At 39.3% G+C, this 18521-nt stretch overlaps 1 protein-coding gene across 3 annotated transcripts in view; it reads left to right on the top strand.

Annotated features, from left to right (window-relative positions):
* PDE4B (phosphodiesterase 4B) overlaps positions 1-18521 on the top strand; it is a 326679-nt gene that overhangs the window by 273278 nt on the left and 34880 nt on the right. Inside the window, exon 1 of one of the 3 annotated variants that reach the window (XM_048496095.1) lies at positions 5898-6107. The exons of the other annotated variants lie outside the window; for them this stretch is intronic. Within the exon in view, the coding sequence (XP_048352052.1) occupies positions 6095-6107 (13 nt within the window). The 5' untranslated portion in view covers positions 5898-6094. Of the gene's footprint in view, positions 1-5897; positions 6108-18521 lie in introns of those variants that run through there. 3 annotated transcript variants of the gene reach the window in all.

Here is an 18521-nt window from a genome sequence, read left to right as displayed (position 1 = left end):
CTGTCATTTTCCTTTCCTAGTCCACTCCTGGATCAAGCTACACTAGTATATTTGCCTTTTATAATTTTGGCCATTGGTTGCTAATCATTTTTACAAAGTCATATCCTCCAGTCCTCATCTGCTTCTTATATGGAAGTCATCTTTGCTTGTCAGATTTTACTCAATCTCACTTTCCCCCCCTTTTCCTCTGTTGTTCATAATGCAGGCATATAAACATATTATGCGTGTCTTTCTCTTATATTCAGCTTTGTCATTTCCTCTATGTCTCAATTTCCACTTTGAACAGCAGCATGATTTTCTTCACTTCTGTTCTCAGAATTTCCCTTATCTGTAGGATATATTGTTCACCATTAGTAATACTACTAGGTTTCAGTTACCTTTTCATTAGAAACCACTGGAAACTCATGACATTTTAACATCTGTTACCTGCGCTTGCAAGAGAAAGCACAATCACTAAGTGATTATAGTGCCAGATGAGGACTGGGAAGACCTTAGTTCAAATCTCAGATCAGTTCACTGAGTCACCTTGGGCCAGTCACTATCTTTCATCCAAGTCTACGTGATAGGCTTGTTGGGAGTGGCACTATGGAGGAAAGACTAGCTACAAATGAATAATTTAAATAATACTCTTCCAAATTCCCCTAAAGCTACATCATGGACACTCTCTCTCTCTCTCTCTCTCTCTCTCTCTCTCTCTCTCTCTCTCTCTCTCTCACACACACACACACACACACACACACACACACAGGCTAAAAACAAGAATTTTTAATGTGAATTTAGCTTCAGTTCTCTCTGTCTGTGACCAATGTAAAATTCAACTGGTTCTCAGCTGTCAGTCCATCCCGTATGTGTGTTCTACTCCCATGGCCAGTAATGACCCTTCCCTCCACACACACAACTTATTGTTATTATTTTAAAACAACAAATCAATACAAAATACAAGACCCAAACATATAAAAAATAATAGTATTAACAATAATTAATAATAATAAAAATTAAAAAGGTAAAAGGTAAAAGTAAAATGACTGAACCAGTTAGAACTGACCAAATTTATGAATCCTATAATTTTCATGAATGTGTTTATATTCAGGGAAATTGAAAGAGTTGTAATCAACCTATTAAGAGCAAAAAAAGGCTAGGTGAATATTTTGGTGGCTTTACAAAGTGAGACTTTGTACAGATTGGAACTTTAATCCTGTAAAATACATTTAACGGAGTAAGCCCCACTGAACAACTCTGGACTTACTTTTGATTAAAAGGACCACTTTTGTTACTTCCTGATAATCCATCAAATTTGTCTGGCAAAATTATTGCAATCAATTTATCAGTGACAATTGAGTTAATAAAAATCTCAACAATATATACTATAAACCCTGTATGTTTATGATTTCACATTTTATGGCTAATTCTTGGGGTGTGCCAAAAAATCAGTAAAATTCAGATTTAAGTTCTGATGGACCTGAATTTTTCAGGGAAACCCAAATATTCCTGAATTCCCATAATGGGAATATTCAAGCTTCTTGAAAAAATCTGGTCCCTTAAACTTAGATTCAATTTTTACCCTTTCCATCTCTCCCTCTCCTCACTTAAGTCTTATAATCCAGTGGCAGAAGTGGCTAACTCCAAACCCCACATGGAGCCTAGGAGCAGCTCTGTATCAGCAGCAACTTTTGGCTGGGCTGGGCTGTCCTTTCTCATGCTGATATTGTGGGAATGTGAGGGAGGGGGGATTTTGGGATGAGTCAAACTGTAACATACAGGTATATACTGAGGCCAGAAAGCCAAACCCCAGTTTCGACTATCTGGCCATTGGGCTGACATAGTCCTGAATAAAGCTCTTGAACCTACATTGAGTCTTATTACTGACTGGAGTACCAGACCCTTACATCCTCCCTTCCGCTCCATTATAGTCTAGGGGAAATCTTCCCAAGCTCCCAGGAGGCTGCTTTTTCAGGTAGAGACACCAAATTTTCAGTATAATTGCAGGTGTCTTTCCACATTTGTGAGCATTGGGTCAGGGGATCCAATTTTAACTCCTTTGGAAACAATGGAGGGTGGTTGGGATACCCACTTTTAGGGCCCCATAAAATTGCACCCCCAAGCCTTATCTTTACCAAACAAGGAATTTCTTGTCCAAAGAATCACCATAAACTATGCTGAAAATCTGATGCCTCCACCTTGAAAAACAGCCCCCCTCCCCATCTCCAGAAAGATTCTTCATAGGGTATAACAGAGCCAAATATTTTCAGGTTCTAGGGGGGAAATGCTGAAAAAATCCATACTGGTATAGGAATTTTGGAATATTAGGGTCCAATGTATCTGAATCAGATTTTTTTACATTGTTATTTCTAAATAAACGGAACTGGTATAGATATTTTTTTTGAGCTTTTAGAGTATCTCCAAGATTGTTCCATGACTGATTAATTTAGAGGATTAAAGCTGTTGCTTCAGCCTAATGGGAGGTAGCATAATTTTAAAAGTATGAAATCATTTTATTTAAACAATGTGTTGTTGCAAAAGATTTTCAAACAGAACAGCCCTTAAGAGCTTGAGGGCAAAATATAAAAGCAGCATTTATAATGAATTACATGTCCAGCAATACAATAGCTGGCTGTTATGCTTTGCAGCATTAGGCTGTGATCAGAAAATCACATAGCACTTTCCAGGACTCATAGGATTAAAGCATTGTAAAAATTCCACTGTAAACTTACACATTTGTCTGGGCTCCTAGGATATCCTCATGCAAACAATCAAATGAATTCATGTTTATTTTTAATGTGGGTGTTTGTGCATAACTAATCAAAAAGAAAAGTAAATGTAGTTAGGTAATCAGTTATTGAATGTAGGTCACTTTGGAGTTGCTCTGCTTTGATCTATGTCAATTCTGAAGGTGCATGAATCAGCTGCCATGTCCTGAAATCTCCTGAAAAACATTGAGGATGTTCTAACACAACTCAAGCTGTGCACACTCATGACAGTGAACATAACAGCTCATTGACTTGAAGAATTTCTGCAGTGTGGTATAGTAATTAGACTAGAACTGGGGAGATTTGGATTCAAATCATCACCCAGCATTTTCTGTTATTATTCTCACAGGGCTGTTGTGAGAATAAAGTAGATGGAGCAGAAGAAAACAGCTCCTTCGAGGAAGAGCAGGATAAAAAATTTAATAGCTATACCAGCACTTTTAGCTATAAAGTTCAATTACTGCTTACAGAGCCTCAGGTACAAAGTATGTTATATTTTCCCAAGGTCACATAATAAATATGTGGAGAATTGAACATAATCTCCTATTCTTAAGCAGTACTCTCTTGCTACAGGACCGTACTGAAAAACCTAATTTGTGGACATTTTAATTCAATATGAGTAAATATAAAGCAGTATTGAGGAAATGGTATGAAGTGGCTTTAGGGATCGACAGGAAAAGATACAGACAGGCTTGCCATCCTTCTGACCTTCGACCCATCATGAGAAATGAGTGTAGTAGGTCTAGGAGAGTATGCTCTTCTCTGTCACTTGCATTGTTTAATGTCAGATCCATAGGACTACTTGGTCGAATGCAATGTGGACCTAGCCTGTATGACTAAGATCTGGGTTAGGGAGGGTGAAACTGCCACCATAAAAGAACTTGCCCCACCAGGACACTTGGTCCTTCACCAGTCGCAGACAAAGGGCTGGGAGGGGTAGGCCATGCAAGGGAAGGGGAATGAAGGAGGGGAGAGAGTCAGGGGTGGCATGCAAAGTTGGGGAGGGAGGGGCCCCGGCATCTGGACATGACCCACCCACCCTAGTGGAGTGAGGGGAGAGAGGGGGAGGGGTACCATGCAAGGGAAAGGGTGGGAGGGAGGGGTGGCATGCAAGAGGACTCCTTTCCAGTCCAGCTTCTGTTTTGGTCATGGCATGGAGACCGTGTGAGTTGCCATCATGGACAAGTTCTGACTACACATGGACCGATGTGGGTCAATGCTGCTGGTGCTATTAGGCCTGACTGCAGCTTTGATGTGGTTGATCATGATCTTTTGACCCACCTTGCTGGTGTTGCGATTTGAGAGACAGCCTGGTGGAACTCTCTGTCAGCTGACATCAGGTCCCTGCGGGACTTTAATCAGTTTCATAGGATCTGTAAGACAGAGATGTTCCACCGGGCCTTTGGTTGAGGCCATGTCAAGAGTTGCATATGTCATTTGTAGTAGCTGGCCTCTCCTACCCATATTTACAACTGGTATGCAGTGGTGGTGAACCTTTGGCACTCCAGATGTTATGAACTACAATTCCCATCAGCCCCTGCCAGCATGGGCAATTGCCCATGCTGGCAGGGGCTAATGGGAATTGTAGTCCATAACATCTGGAGTGCCAAAGGATCACCACCACGGTACTAGAGTATTACCATCTGCACCATATCATTAACATCTGCCTCCCCTTCCATTTTCCTTTTCTCTCCTAGGTAAATTAACAGAAAGTTGAGAGGGAGAATTATTAGGCTTGGAGGATATTAATTAGTGGCCATCTGTACTGGTTTTAAATAGTAATATACAAGTGCTAGATTTGTATTTAATGCAATAGTTTACTTGTGATTTTATTGTTGTATTATTTTAATTTACATTTGTAACCCACCCTGAGCCCGACTTCAGTTAGGAATTGGGTGGGGTAAAAATATAATATAATAAAAATAAAATAAATAATTCTCTGTCTGTAAAAAAATTAAATTTCTTAATAGAGGTCAGATGCAAAGCATAGACTTAAGGTATGTTCCTTTTCCATGGCTACTCTTGTTGTTTTATGCTTAAATACATGAAAGATTAGCAAGTACATGAAAAAGTCTGCTGTCTCCATTTTTGTTAGAATTTAGCAAGGGTGATCTTTAAAATACAAAGTCTGTTGAAAAATCCAATAATTCTGAAATCACCAAATATCAAGCAGTTGTGTTATGTCAGGAATCTTATATTTCTGAGAAAAATATATTAATCAACTTGTGCTCCACTGATCTTGCTTACAACATTCATTTCATTTCGTGTAGTTCGTTCCCACAGAGAATCCACTTCTCATTTTCCTATTGCTTAGAAACAGACACACACACCCCTGAAAGTTGGAATCATGCATCTTAGTAAGTATTTCAGTTATGCTATTGACGTCAATGCAGTCATTAAATAGATTGCTGGCCCTTCCTACCGTAAGCCTATGCCAAAGGCCTAGAGGCAGACACGTTTTAAAAGAAGAACATCAGGTTTTCTTTTAGCAGTTGGAGAAAATCAGGGGGAAAGTTTCTTCCTTTTGGGATCTCTCTGCTTTATTACACTATCCCCTCTTCTTTTAAAAATTCAGTTGTTTTTTTTGGGGGGGAAGGGGTTGATAGCCATAGTGTACTCACTGATTTGTTGCTATTCTGCTAATAGATATATAAACAACCTTAAAAGAGTGACCAAGGCGTAGTTTCTTGTGATCAGCTCTGGCTGAAAAGTGACACTAATTTTATGCCTCGTAGCTTGACTTACTTACATATATCATGTAACATTAGTCAGCCAAACCTTTTTAGCCTTTAACTCCAGACGTTCTTTAGGGATTGATTTCATGGTGTCTATTAAAAAATAGCTTCCATTTTTCCTCAGCAGGCCTCCTGTGGGCTCTGAAGATGTGTAAGCCAATCAGGGTTCCATAGCAACCAATGTAAACTGTTCCCAGTTAGCTACACCTGTGGACTCTCATGTTAGACATTCCACACGTGCTACCCCCATCATGCATTCTGTCATTCCATCCAATCCAGCTGCCATCTATGGCAGCTGAGCAAGTAGAAATGATGTCAGTGGGACTCCCTGAGTGTAGTCAAGGAACCCTTCTGAGGTTCCAGTATGTGGGGGAGGAGACGCTAGTGCTCTTTCAAGACAAAGTGACTGACAGATTCATTCATTAGGTTAACCAGGATATAATACGTACATCCTACAGCTGTCTTCTTTAGGAGCACAGTGCAGGATATGCAACTCTCTCAGTCAGAATGGATCTGACAGACAAGAGTTTTCTTTAAAAGGGTTTTTTTTAATTGCATAATTTTGAGGATATATGGCTCCCCTAAACATGTGGAGGAAGATCTTACCCCTTGATGGAACAATCAGGTATGTTTGAGACAGAAGCACAAGATTGATTTCAAGAGCCTCGTAGATACTAAACCGTTGCTTTTGGGGTGTAGAAGCCACTGCATGGGTCAAAATGCAGAATTTGCTTTGTTTGTGATCTGCTCTTTCCTATCATTCCCTGCTTTCTCCCTGTGTTAGAAAGAGTTTTCCTCTGGTTCTAAAATCCTTTTGGTCAATGTAAGCAGGAGGGTTCCAAATGTCACTTCCCACTCTGTGTATTTTAAGCCCCTTCAGCTGAATTGTGAGTTTTGTACTCCACTTTCCATAGCCCAAATTCAGACAATCTCAAATTTAAACCAGAAACAGCCAAGAATTTAGAAGTGAAAATACAAGATCATGAAATATGTTTTATCTTTGTGCTTTACTGAGAGAAGTGATTTTAGTGACAGCTTTGTAAAAACAAGCTGAAGTTACAGGACTTCAGTGGTGGCTCCAAATCTTCTATTTTTCCTTCACAATTTCATGCCTAAGAAAGGTCAGTTAACTCTGACCCAAAGGTCCTTGAACAGTCACCATTATCCTCATACCTTGTTATACGAACCTCACAGATCCTGTTACGCCTGCTGCAAACTAGGAAAGAGAGTGCCTGTAGATTGTGTATGTCATGAGAGAAAGGATGAACAGTTCATTGATCAAACTTTCAGTTGTGAGAAAGGAAACTCAAATTATATGTATCTGTTGTACCTGAGCACATTTGAAGCATGAAAGGTACTGCTGAAGATTCCCTCAAGCATGAAGAAAGCATTATTCCTTGGTTCTTCCATTAACCCTTGTTGAGGGCCCTGAGCCCTGTGTCCACCTTTCCCAGCTCCTGCTAATGTCAGAAACATGCCAGTCAGTCCTGCCAGTCAGAAACATGGGAGTAGAAGCCACTGCATGAGTCAAAATTGGAATTGCATAAAAACTTTACTTCTGGTGCTTCCAAAAGTCAAAGAAAATATGCGAGGGGCTAGAAGTGCTGTCTTCTCCAGTGAATTCCTTGGTCTAGTATTATTACTTGATATGAGATTTCATTTTATTTTAAATGCTTTTCCTTTTCAAAGGGACTGCCTTGAGACTTCATATTTTAAGATATATACAGTTATATTAAAACCAACTGTAAAATGTGTAAACAGTAACAATGAAGACTGCAGCAACAAAGTCAACATGGTGATAGTAATATTAATTAATATTAAGAACAACCAGATAAAAGCCACCTGTGTCCCTTAGCCTGATCTGATATCTTGCTAGAACACAAGAACTTTGGACTGAAGATTAACATTTTGCTTGGACCTATGTATTTTGGGGGACAAATTGCACATGACTTTTGGGGAGTATAACTTATTTAAAATGGAGAGGTGCCTGGTCCATTTACCTACAGCAGAAAATACATTTGTGCCGTTTATTTTCCCCAATACAGAGATTCACCTCTGTATATAAAAACATAACACGTGAAACAACCGCTAGTGTTGGCAGCCCCATTAATTAGCTGCTTTTCATAAACAATCACTATGCTAATTTTACTGTCATTGTCCATACTTTTGGAAATATTTCTCTTTCCCTAATCTGTGTTGGAAGCAATTGTGATGTTGATACCAGGAAGGAATAGCCTCAAAAGGAGTCAGAATTCAAACCTTTTCTCCACCTTAATTAAGCAGAAATATGTTTTAACATTTACTTTATCCTTCTGGAGATAATTTGGAGTAATGTAACTACATTTCACAATTAGTTTAAAGGAAAACTCACATAATAACTCTGGTGTACATGTGCATATGTGGATCACAGCCAAAGAGACTGTATTGGTAGATTTTGTGCTAAAAATACTGTTACATGATCCTCATTTCTCCCAGAGGAAGTTCTTAAGCTTACTTGGGTTGGTTCCGTTTGAAGAAGACAGTACTAGATATTTGTGGTGATTTTGCAATTTACTTTAAATACAGAACCACTACACAGGTCGAGGTAAAGAGGCTCTCCTTAGGGCAGCAGATCTGCTACCCCACATCAGTTCACTAGAGATACAGATCCTGAACTGCTCAGGATGCTTCTGCCAGTCCCTTTGCTTCTCTCTCAGTCTGCCAGAATGTAGACATGTTTCTTCTGGAAATGCTCATGCGTCCCCGTCCTTCAACTATGAGGGGCAGTCATCTCCTCTAGACTCTGAGGACTTGGACAGATCCATTTCCTAACACTTCAGGCCCATTGAAAAGATATCTACAATAATTAAGAAACATTGTTGTTCTGTTATAAGTTCTGTATTTTCTCTGGCACACTGCTTTGGGTCAAGCTCATTGGACAGACTCCAAACTCAAGCATTAAATAACACATTGTCAGCAGTCTAAATTGTGAGAGATCAACAGATGTACCAACCTTTTTTCAAGGAATGTACTAATTAGCAGTATCAGACTGAAAGTGTAAAAGTGAGGAAGAACTGGACAAATTTTTGAGCATATTTCAAGATATTTCTTCCTATGTTATCATTAATTTAATATTCAACTATTTAAAATATGAGCACTATCCATTTCTTCCATTTTTCCCCAGAGTGCACTGTAGGCAAATGTTTATTGAAAATTGTTTTTAAAAGTTACATCATATTGTTAGTCTTGTGTGACTGTACGTAGCAACCTGTTACCTAAAGTTGCAAGACACCAGGATATGTACAACAGCCCAAACAGCTTTAGGAGCCAGTGGGGGCCACACTGGTGTGTTTGCCCACCCTGCTGGTGCGAGTGGCACTTGTACTGTCAGGGAGGGCAAACTGGGAGTCAGGCCCTCAAAGCTGTGGTGGCATCCTCCTGGATGCTAGCACAGCTGGAGGCATTCCTGGGGCATTCCTGGGAGTGCAGTTGAATGCAGCCAGCTTCCACTGGGTTTTCATACTGGGGAGCCATCAGACTTACTCTACATAAACAATGACATAAGTATCTTTCCCGAATAGGACTCTTTGGGTGGCAAGGAGGGTTTTGAATTTCCTTCCTGTCTGCGCTGCCCAGAGCCCCTTTGGAGGTGGTCCCCCCCTCCTACATCTGGATTGCTCTGTAAAATACTTAAGAATTGTTTCCTATATAAAACAAGTAAAGAAATATTAGGCAATTGACAACCTTAAAGCAGTTGGGAAAGGCAATGGAAAACTGCAATACTTGGACTAATAGTTTAGAAAGCCCCAGTTTCAAGCACTGCACTAGTTCAACATGGATCCAGAATCCTAAATACATATCTTGCTTCATATAATTTTCCCTTTGTGAGGAGCAGAAATTCATACAAGCACATTTGTAAAAGCTCTGTCTCTGGTCAAAAATTGTGGGGTGATTTGGAGCTTTTGAACTCATTATTCACCATGCAAAGTCAGTAGCTTAGGTGGGTGAATTCATTGCTCAGTCTTGAGTTGTGTGACTTTCTAGGTTGCAATCAAAGCCAACAAAAAGAAACTGAATAAACATGAATGTCACTGAATCACAAGTGTCATGTTCCAAATTACCTCTCTCCTGCAGGAACAGTAAAATGCAGATATCCTTTGTCTTCTAGTCAATGTCTACAGGCAAATTTAAAAAAACTTCTAAAATTTTCCATCATATTCTCCTGCTGAGGAAATGACAGCAGCATGGACATTAAATCTAAATATTGTAACAATGAAAAAATGGGTTAAAATTGTTTTAATCTTCTTCTATCTGTCTGATTTACTGAGTAAATTTTGAGTTAATGAGAAAAACACATCTATAAACTACAGATTCATTAGTCAAGGACACTGAAGTTGTTTAATGGACTAAAATATCACTGAAGAATTTGGTTTTTAGGAATATTTTTAAATTTTTGAGCTGCTGGTTGTGGCTTATTCCGTTGTATTTACTACTACAGTATTACAGAATGTTGTTTAACAGAATTGAATAAAGCCAGAAGTAGCCAAGCATTTTATCACAATGTATTATTATAACATATATCCCCTTTCAAAAATTTATGGTGCTAAAGATGCAAGACATATGTCTACCATATGAACTCATGAACTAATTGTGCCGCAGTAAAGAATTGCGTTGGTTTTTGTTCTGAGATTACTTGGTACTGCTTTCATAACATGTCTCCAGCAAGTGGACCATGAAAGTGCTCCAAGATACTCAAAACAAGTTTTTATAAAACCTTTTAAAATTGGTGAGTATGGGCAGTAAAGACAGCAATATGTAAAATCTAGCTCATATGTTTAATGGTAGCAATTCAAGCTGGGCTGCTGAATGAAATATTGCTGATAATGCTTTAAGAATATAAACACATTTCTAGCTGACCATAAGAAACATTTTGTACATGCTGATGTTCATTGTCTCACTGGAAAATGGCTAGCGTCCTCATCTAAAATGATGATTGCAGATTCAGCAGTAACTTGGGCTAGGCAATAATGCTTCCAGGGCTGGCCCAAGGCTTTGGTATGTCCTAGCCACACCAGCCCAGGCTCCAGCATGCCACAAGCCTAAGACTGGCTAGCAGCTTGGCACTCGCTTGTGCAAGGAGAAAGTGGAGGGATTGCATCTGAACTCAGAAGTGACACTATTTATCGGTGATGCTCGAGGAATCCCCAAATTCTCTGCAACCAAAACTATAGAGATATTTGAGCTCCTAAAGCATCAGCCATCACTTTTGGGTTCCAGTGCAATTCTGCCCCCTTCTTCTATTGCAAGAAATCCCTGAACTGCAAGAAATCCCTGAACTGAGCATTGGGCTCAGGGTACCCCTGGTACCACCACCCCCATCCACTGATGCCCTACGCGATAGATACCTCCATACTAAAGATTAAGGGGAAGGTACACCCACAATAATGATAAGAGAAAATTTGTACCCACCAGGCTGAAGACTAAAAAATCACAAGGAATTTTATAACATCATAGCAGTGTTGAATAATTATTTCAAAGGAATTTTGTACAATACAGGTACATAGGAACACAGTAAATATTTTTTTCTTTTTTAATACAATAACAGCAACAGCTAGCCAGAATCTAGATAATTACTGGCCTCATGAAACCTTCAAGGCTGTTCTATAAAACAAAATAAAAAACATGTTACACAAAACATCACCATATACGCGATAGATAGGCAAGGGTTGCCATAGGTGACCTTGGTCAGTCACTCTCTTTCCATCTAACCTACTTGAAAAGGTTATTGGGATAAAAAGGTGCATAGAGAAAACTTAGGTTCTTGGAGGAAGGACAGCCTAAAATATGATAAACATTTGAATTAAAGGGAAAGTAAAATCTGGGTCTGTGCAAGTGGTTGTATATGTGAGTTATGCTTCTGCCTGCCTTGCTGCTAAAGCTAAGATGATCTCTATATAGTAATGTTCATATCACAATATGAATAGATTAAGAAGGCACCATAAAAACAGCATTTCAATATAATTCATTAGCAAACACAAATAAAATGCCAGGTAGGAAGTCTTCAAGGAATCACAGGAGTAATAAATGTTGAGAAAATTTCTTCATAGTCCAAATTCCCCCAGTTCTCTGAGTGGACAGAATCCTCTGTCTGTCTTTAGTCAGCCCCATTTTAATGAAAGGTGTTGAAGTTATTGAAAGGAATTATTTTGTCTTTTGTAGTATATATGTTTTGGATTTTTAAAATATCCACTTTTGAAATTTCATATAGAAACTTCATATAGAGTTCATATAGAGTACAGATATTCCTGTCTCAAGAATATCTGTATTTTGAAACACTTTGACACAATTGCTATGTAAGAAGGGACTGAAAAGGGAGGCAACATTTCATTTTTACTGTAAAGCACCACTGCCACAACCTAATTCTCCTTCTGGCAGTACGTTCTGCAGACTCTGGGGCCTAGTACTGTACTGTAGACAATATGCCATGGCTGCTACAAATCATAAAGAATAATGACAGCACTTGACTAGTGCCAAATGGAAGTAGCAAAATGCAGGAAACGTTTTGTCAAATGTCACTTAGCAATGATATCGTGAAAGAATTTGGGAACTGGATTTGCCTCCATACTAGAAATACCACTGTTAATGGATACAAAGAAGCAGCAAAGCAGTGGAGAGAGACTTATCTTGGGTGGCAGAGCTAATATGGGTTGTTCGGCGTATTATCATTTTACTTGGCTTCATCGCCTTGTTCTTGCATTCATTGCTGAACAAGTAAGCAAATTATTAATAGGGAAGCCCCTGTGTCAATAGTAACATGATAGAGGCAGCTTTTCCATTTACTATAGAGGCCTCAACAGATTGGAGGAAGCATCTTGAGCGTTATCAAAAGGATCTTTTGGGATAATATTCCCAAAGAAAGTAAATAGCTTTAGAATGTGTTTTGCTTGAGAAAATTAAAGAAAATAGGATTTAATTGGATCAATTCAGAATATTACATGAATTGTAATACTTATTCCATTGTTAGCTGAATGAATGGGAAAAAGCGTCCCAAAGTTATTCAAATGGTTGGTTCCAAGATCTCAAAGTGATGCTGCTATTGATTTTATAGGATTTTTGAAAGTGTTAGTATGATGAAGCAGAAAGCTATGATCAGAGTGAGGCTATGCTTGCCATGTTGGATTTTCCATATGGCGATGATTCTCATTAGTTTCCCTGCTGCCACTGGGACTGCCAGTTCAGCCCCAGTTTAGCAATAGGGCTTCCAAGTGGTGAGTTTCCCTGCACTTTCCCTGCTTCATTCATCCACAATCGCCTTTCCCATATGCACACCCTACCAAGAGCCTTTCTCAAAACAAAAAACAAAAAACCCTGCAATAGCTGGATTGCTGCTATGTGTTATAACATTATATCATTCTATCTGTGAGGTTCTCTGAATTCCCCTTCATTCTCTAGCCCTTTTATTACAAAGATGCAACTTGAAAGGTATATTTCAACAACAAAAGGGTTTTGGAATGCAGAGAACCTAACAGAGGTTATAACAGATAATGTTACAACATCATAATCCTATTGCAGTCTAGTTATTGCAGTCTGGTGTATGCAAGGAAATGGTGGCTGTAGGGGAACACAGCTGGGGAAATGGTGATGGTGGCACCTTTTGAAATGCAGTATATCTTCTACACAGAAGTGTATTTTGGCTGAGCACTGATAGGAAACACTGAATTATAAATGGTTAGAGAAAGCACAGGGAAGCCATGGAAAGAAAACAGAATGGCAACACTATGGTGTGGAAGTTCAGAAATACTCTGTTGTATTTGGGAACCCAAAGACAGCAGAAAGCCCATGTGAAAGTCACCTATATTTCAGATTCTGTGACCAGAGTCCCAGTTATCTGAAACAGCTGTCCAACATCTGCAAACCAGGGTCCCCAGTTTCTCTTTCTCCCTCCATTAGCACATGGCACATACTGGACAGCCCCTTTTCAAAGTGTGCATAGCAAGCCACATTAGTAGAGTTACTAACCTCCAGGTAGTAGCTGGAGATCTTCTGCTAATACAACTGAATTCCAGGCAACAAAGATCACTTCACCTGGAAAAAATGACTGCTTTGTATGGTGGATTCTGCCACTGTATCCTATTAAAGTCCCTCCCCTCCCCAAACCCTTCTCTCTTCAGGCTCTACCTTCATCAGGTATTTCCCAACTCAGAGCTGGAGGCTTCCATCCTCTTGCATTTCATAACAATGCAGTGATATCCTTATCACTTTTAAAGCAAGTTTACAAAAACAGGATGGTGAAAAAAACCTTACAAACAGCATTCTTAAAACTTTAAAAAGGCAGATGAATGGGGAGAAGGCCAAAAGTGCTAACACTGACACATCAATTCCAGCAAAATTAAACATGAGTCACTGAAAAGGTAGGTTTACTGCACAAAACAAAGAGACTCCTACTGCTATATTGTGTGTTCATTTGTAAGCACACTTATGGGGGTTCCCATCTTTGTGGTTGTCACAAGTACACTAATGACACCCAGCTATATCTGTTTATGGGCAGCTGGCCAGATACCACCCCAGATATTTGGGGCAGTTATTTGGAGGCTGTGGCAAAATGGTTGCAGTAGAACTGGCTGAAGTTCAGTCCATCCATCAAAGATGGAGGTCCTAAGGCTGGACTAATGGAGGGGCAGAAGGGCTTGGCCAAATACTGACCCTAAATAGTGTGCAGTTAACACTGTGCTCTGTGGGTGCAGTTTCGCAGGGCTTGTAAGACAGAGCTGTTCCACCAGGCTTATGGTTGAGGACAGCAACAGTAGTCATCTGCCGACCTACCCTATCCCTTCCCCTTTCCTTTCCTTTCTTTTTCTCCCCTTCCCCTTCTCCCTTTCCTCTTTTCCCTCATTCTATCGATTTGAATGTAATTTTAAGGGATATAGTTAATTTTAATTGTCAACCCTTGGTGAAGTAATGGCACTGGAATAATTATGGAATTTTATTGTTTCTAATTGACTCTGTATGCCACCCTGAGCGCATTTGGGGAGGGGTGGCCTATAAACTTAAAAAATTAAACTAAACTCACTATGGTACATCCATTTACTGTTAGCTCCACCCCCACCACCACTGTCTTAACTAGTTGCACACATGATTTATACCAGAATCTACAGTCACAGCATCTTTGTATTGAAGTCAGTGATGGTCAAATACAGGATTCTTTGTAGCCATTGAAATCCCATATTAAAACAGCAAACTACCCAAATCTTGTTATTTTTTGCACACCCGTATTGACTAATCCTGTTATATACCATTTCCTTCTGAATTCTTCTTATCTTGTGAAAGTGTCAGGAGGACCAAAATTGCCTCTAGACCAAAAGTTTGAAAAAAACATGTTTTGCTTATATTTATGACATGTTTCTCTGACTTGTTTTGGCCATGGGAGTTTCCATATTGTCCTTGACCAAGTGTGATCTCACTGATTTCAGATAGGGAATTGACAAAACAAACAGGAACGACACTCTTTGTAAATTGACACGAATATGAGGCATACATAGGTTGCCAGACATCATTTGTAAATGATGAAAAATTTATTTTTTCATCTCTTCTACATTTTTATTAATACCACAGTATGCTAGCAATTTTTATGCATTGTGGAAAAATAATTCAGGCTTAAGTGCTTGCCATAAGTCATAGGCCATTAGAGATATGTGTGAAATCAGAACTAACAATCACTGACTACTTGTCTATTCAAAGTCAGTCCACTGAATATTTTATCATCCAAAATATTATTATGTCAGTTAGATCCATAGAAGTGATTGTCTGCTAAACAGAGTTACACAAAAGGGCTAAGTATTCAACAAAAGGGCTTTCTCCTGCATGAATGTATTTAGGGTCACAGGTTATGAAGCTGAGTTTTTGTAAAGTAAGTGATTCACTGTCACTTATTCATTCAGCACTTTTTAATATAAATCTGCATGTGTAAATTCAGTCTCAAAAATCAATACTGGCTATCCTATATATAAAGCATGCTTTGGCATGTCAAAATAAAATGTGGCTCTGCTACCTTGAAAAGTTAAATGAAGGGTGTTTCTTGCTGACATGTTTAGTTTCAGATTAATGAATGATCAGCTGAACCCTGCCCAAATGTCTGTGCCTTCAACTGTTGTGGGTCATCCTTTCTCTTTCTCAATCAGATTTTTAATCTCCAACGTGATTTTCATGCACGTGGTTGGTGTTCTGTAAATTCATGGCTTGACAATAAATAAATATTATGGCAGCTGAGTCAGGGCTTTTAATCTTTAATTTACAGACAGCCTTTTTGTACAAATACTCCAGAGCTATCATGTCCCAGTTAAATAACTAAGGCAGAATGTGTTCAGAAATATTGACATACATTTTCTGTAAAATATTTTAAAAATAGCTATTCTGCCACTGCTTAGAATTCATACCTGCAACAAACCTGTATTTCTCAGGCCAACACAAGCAGATTGTTATTGGACGCTGTTTACAAATCATGAATTAATTTAAAATGAACAGGAATGGGGAGGAGGTATTTTGTAAATAAAACTGACTATCCCTCCCCCACCCTGCATCAAACTTTGGTAGTGAAGCATTTTTCTCCTGGCTTATTACTGAATCTCAGCAAAAAACCAAACAGGAGTTCAGAGGCACCTGAAAGAATAACAAAATTTTATTCCAGTATCATTGTTCATGAACTACACCCCACTTCTTCACATGTAATGGCATTTGCATGAAAGTTGATGTTAGAATAAAGCCTGTTAGTCTTTGAGGTGCTGCTGGTCGTCTTTCTCCTAGCTAGGCTGCAAAAGGGACAATCAAGCCTAACAGGAGAAAAATATTGAAAGTACAGGAAATAAAAAAGCAGAAAGAGCAAGGCAAAGGGTTTAGATGTTCCTGCCTACAATTTGTACCGTGGTCATATGGCTTGGGAGGGTGGGCTTCCAGAATAGCAGTAGAACACTCATTCATGCCAATGGATACCTACTTGCATCTGGTCTGCAAGTGAGAATTCTAATTGGAGAAGCTTTTTCCAATCTGCCTAAATTTTGAAGAGGATGAGGGGTGCAGCCCTTGAGGATTTCCCTTCAATTGTGGGAACAGGTTATACTCAGAAATACTTCCCCAGTAATACTAATGGAATTGGCTAGTGTTGCTACCAGTGTTTAAGAATCCAGTTCACGTTTTTTAAAATTACAATTGTGCCCTAACTGACTTTTGGGGGCACTTGTATTAATTTTAATTGCTCGTTCATATATGTAAGATATCTGCTGATGCTGTAGTCAGCAAGTGATGAATGCACACAAAGACTGTCAGTTCCAGATATTCAGTCCCTTTACAAAACTGAATAGAACAATTGCAGTTTTCACACATTTTACAGATAAAGGAGAAAAAAGAGATGGAGATTGCAACAGCATTGTAATATCACAGTATACTATATCAGTCATCTAATAAGTCTTTGGTCTTAACTAACAGTCATGGTCCCAGATAAAATTATCTGGTTCCCATGGTACTCACATTCTTCTCTTTCTCTCTGTGTTGTCTCCTTCATTAACATTTAGACTGTCAACTTTCTCACTCTCTGTAAAGTTCCATGTACCATGTCTTAGGCAATGTTAAATGTGCTGAAGGGTTACTTTTGTTTTTCTGCCTTAGGCACCACAGTGTCTTGGACCAACCCTGTTTAATGAGGGTAGTATGAGACAATTTAAGCAACCTTCCCAACTAAAACAAAAGTGTTTGATGGGGTCTTTCACCCTTTCTTAATAGTAGTGGGATAACTTTACCAATCATCTGAACAAATATTTGTTACAAATTATCCAAAGTCAAATGTTAATGGAATAATTTATGTAGTGCCTTTTAAATATATGGATGAATTGTGAGAATCAGGCATTTACATATATATCACAACCAATTTATGGTGACCCCAGCAAGGGGCTTTCAAGGCATGTGAGAAGCAGAGATGGTTTGCTATTGCATTCCTCTGCCAAACCTTCCTTAGTTTTCTCCCATCCAAGTACTGCCCCTGCTTACCTTCTGGGAGGAGAACAGGCTATCCCATGCCTCCTTCCATCTGAACAAGACATTTACTATTAGCAAAGACACCCAAATTTTCCCACTCCTTTCCCAAGACTTCTTTGGGTGGGCTATTCTTAAATAAAGCATAGCATGCACAGAGGAGGGTTACTAAATATTTCATCCCCTTCCTGCCTTACCTCTCTGTATTCAGTTGATTTCAACTTTTTTTTCATCCAGCCCACTGACTTCCAGTATTGGAACTGGGGCGAGGAAAAATGGTTCAAAACTGGAGTAAGTCATGAAAGCTGGACTACCCTTGCCCATGCTCTCTCACTTCCTTTACAAGTGAGCAGGAGGTTCCTTGTTGTCCTCCCCCCCCCCCCCGCAACCAGAACTAATAACAATTGGGGTTGGGGTCTAGAGAAATGTCTTAAGTGGTTTTATACAAAAGACACTAAGAGATCAGAATTGTTATCCCTGTCATCTCTCACACAGACAGATCTCAGATTCCTACTTATTATAGACCTTTTGCATCCACCTGGTTTGGCCAAGTCTTGTTTCATGAGAAAAGATAGACATTTGTCTGCCTTCCAGAGAGTAGAAGCCCTCTAGAACTGCCTGTTTCCCTTGTCTGACTTGGGTACAGTGTAGTGTCGCCTAGCTTCTACCTGTATTCTGATCCTATACTTAAGAAGAGTTGGTTGTTAAACCCTACTTTTTTTCTACCTTTAAGAAGTCTTGAAGAGTCTCACAGACATCTTGTGAGGCAGGTAGGCTGGGAGAGTTCTGAGAGAACTGTGACTAGGCCAAGGTCATCTAGCAGGCTTCATGTGGAGGAGAATGAAATAAAACCTGGTTCTCCAGATTAAAATCTGTCACTTCAAACCACTACACCTCACATCTTTCCCCTGCAAGCATGCTGCTAATCACAGAAGTCTGCATAAGGTGACTCACGATGTTTTGCTGCCCTAGTCAGGCCCTATAGATTGTCTGACTTGCATCTAGACTAAGTGCCCTGCTGTGCTAGCAGGACCTGGAC

The sequence above is a fragment of the Sphaerodactylus townsendi genome, linkage group LG05 (genome assembly GCF_021028975.2).
Source record: "Sphaerodactylus townsendi isolate TG3544 linkage group LG05, MPM_Stown_v2.3, whole genome shotgun sequence".
Lineage (NCBI taxonomy): Eukaryota > Metazoa > Chordata > Lepidosauria > Squamata > Sphaerodactylidae > Sphaerodactylus > Sphaerodactylus townsendi.
The sequence above is the reverse complement of the archived record's forward strand: the minus strand, read 5'-3'. Positions and strand labels throughout refer to the sequence as shown.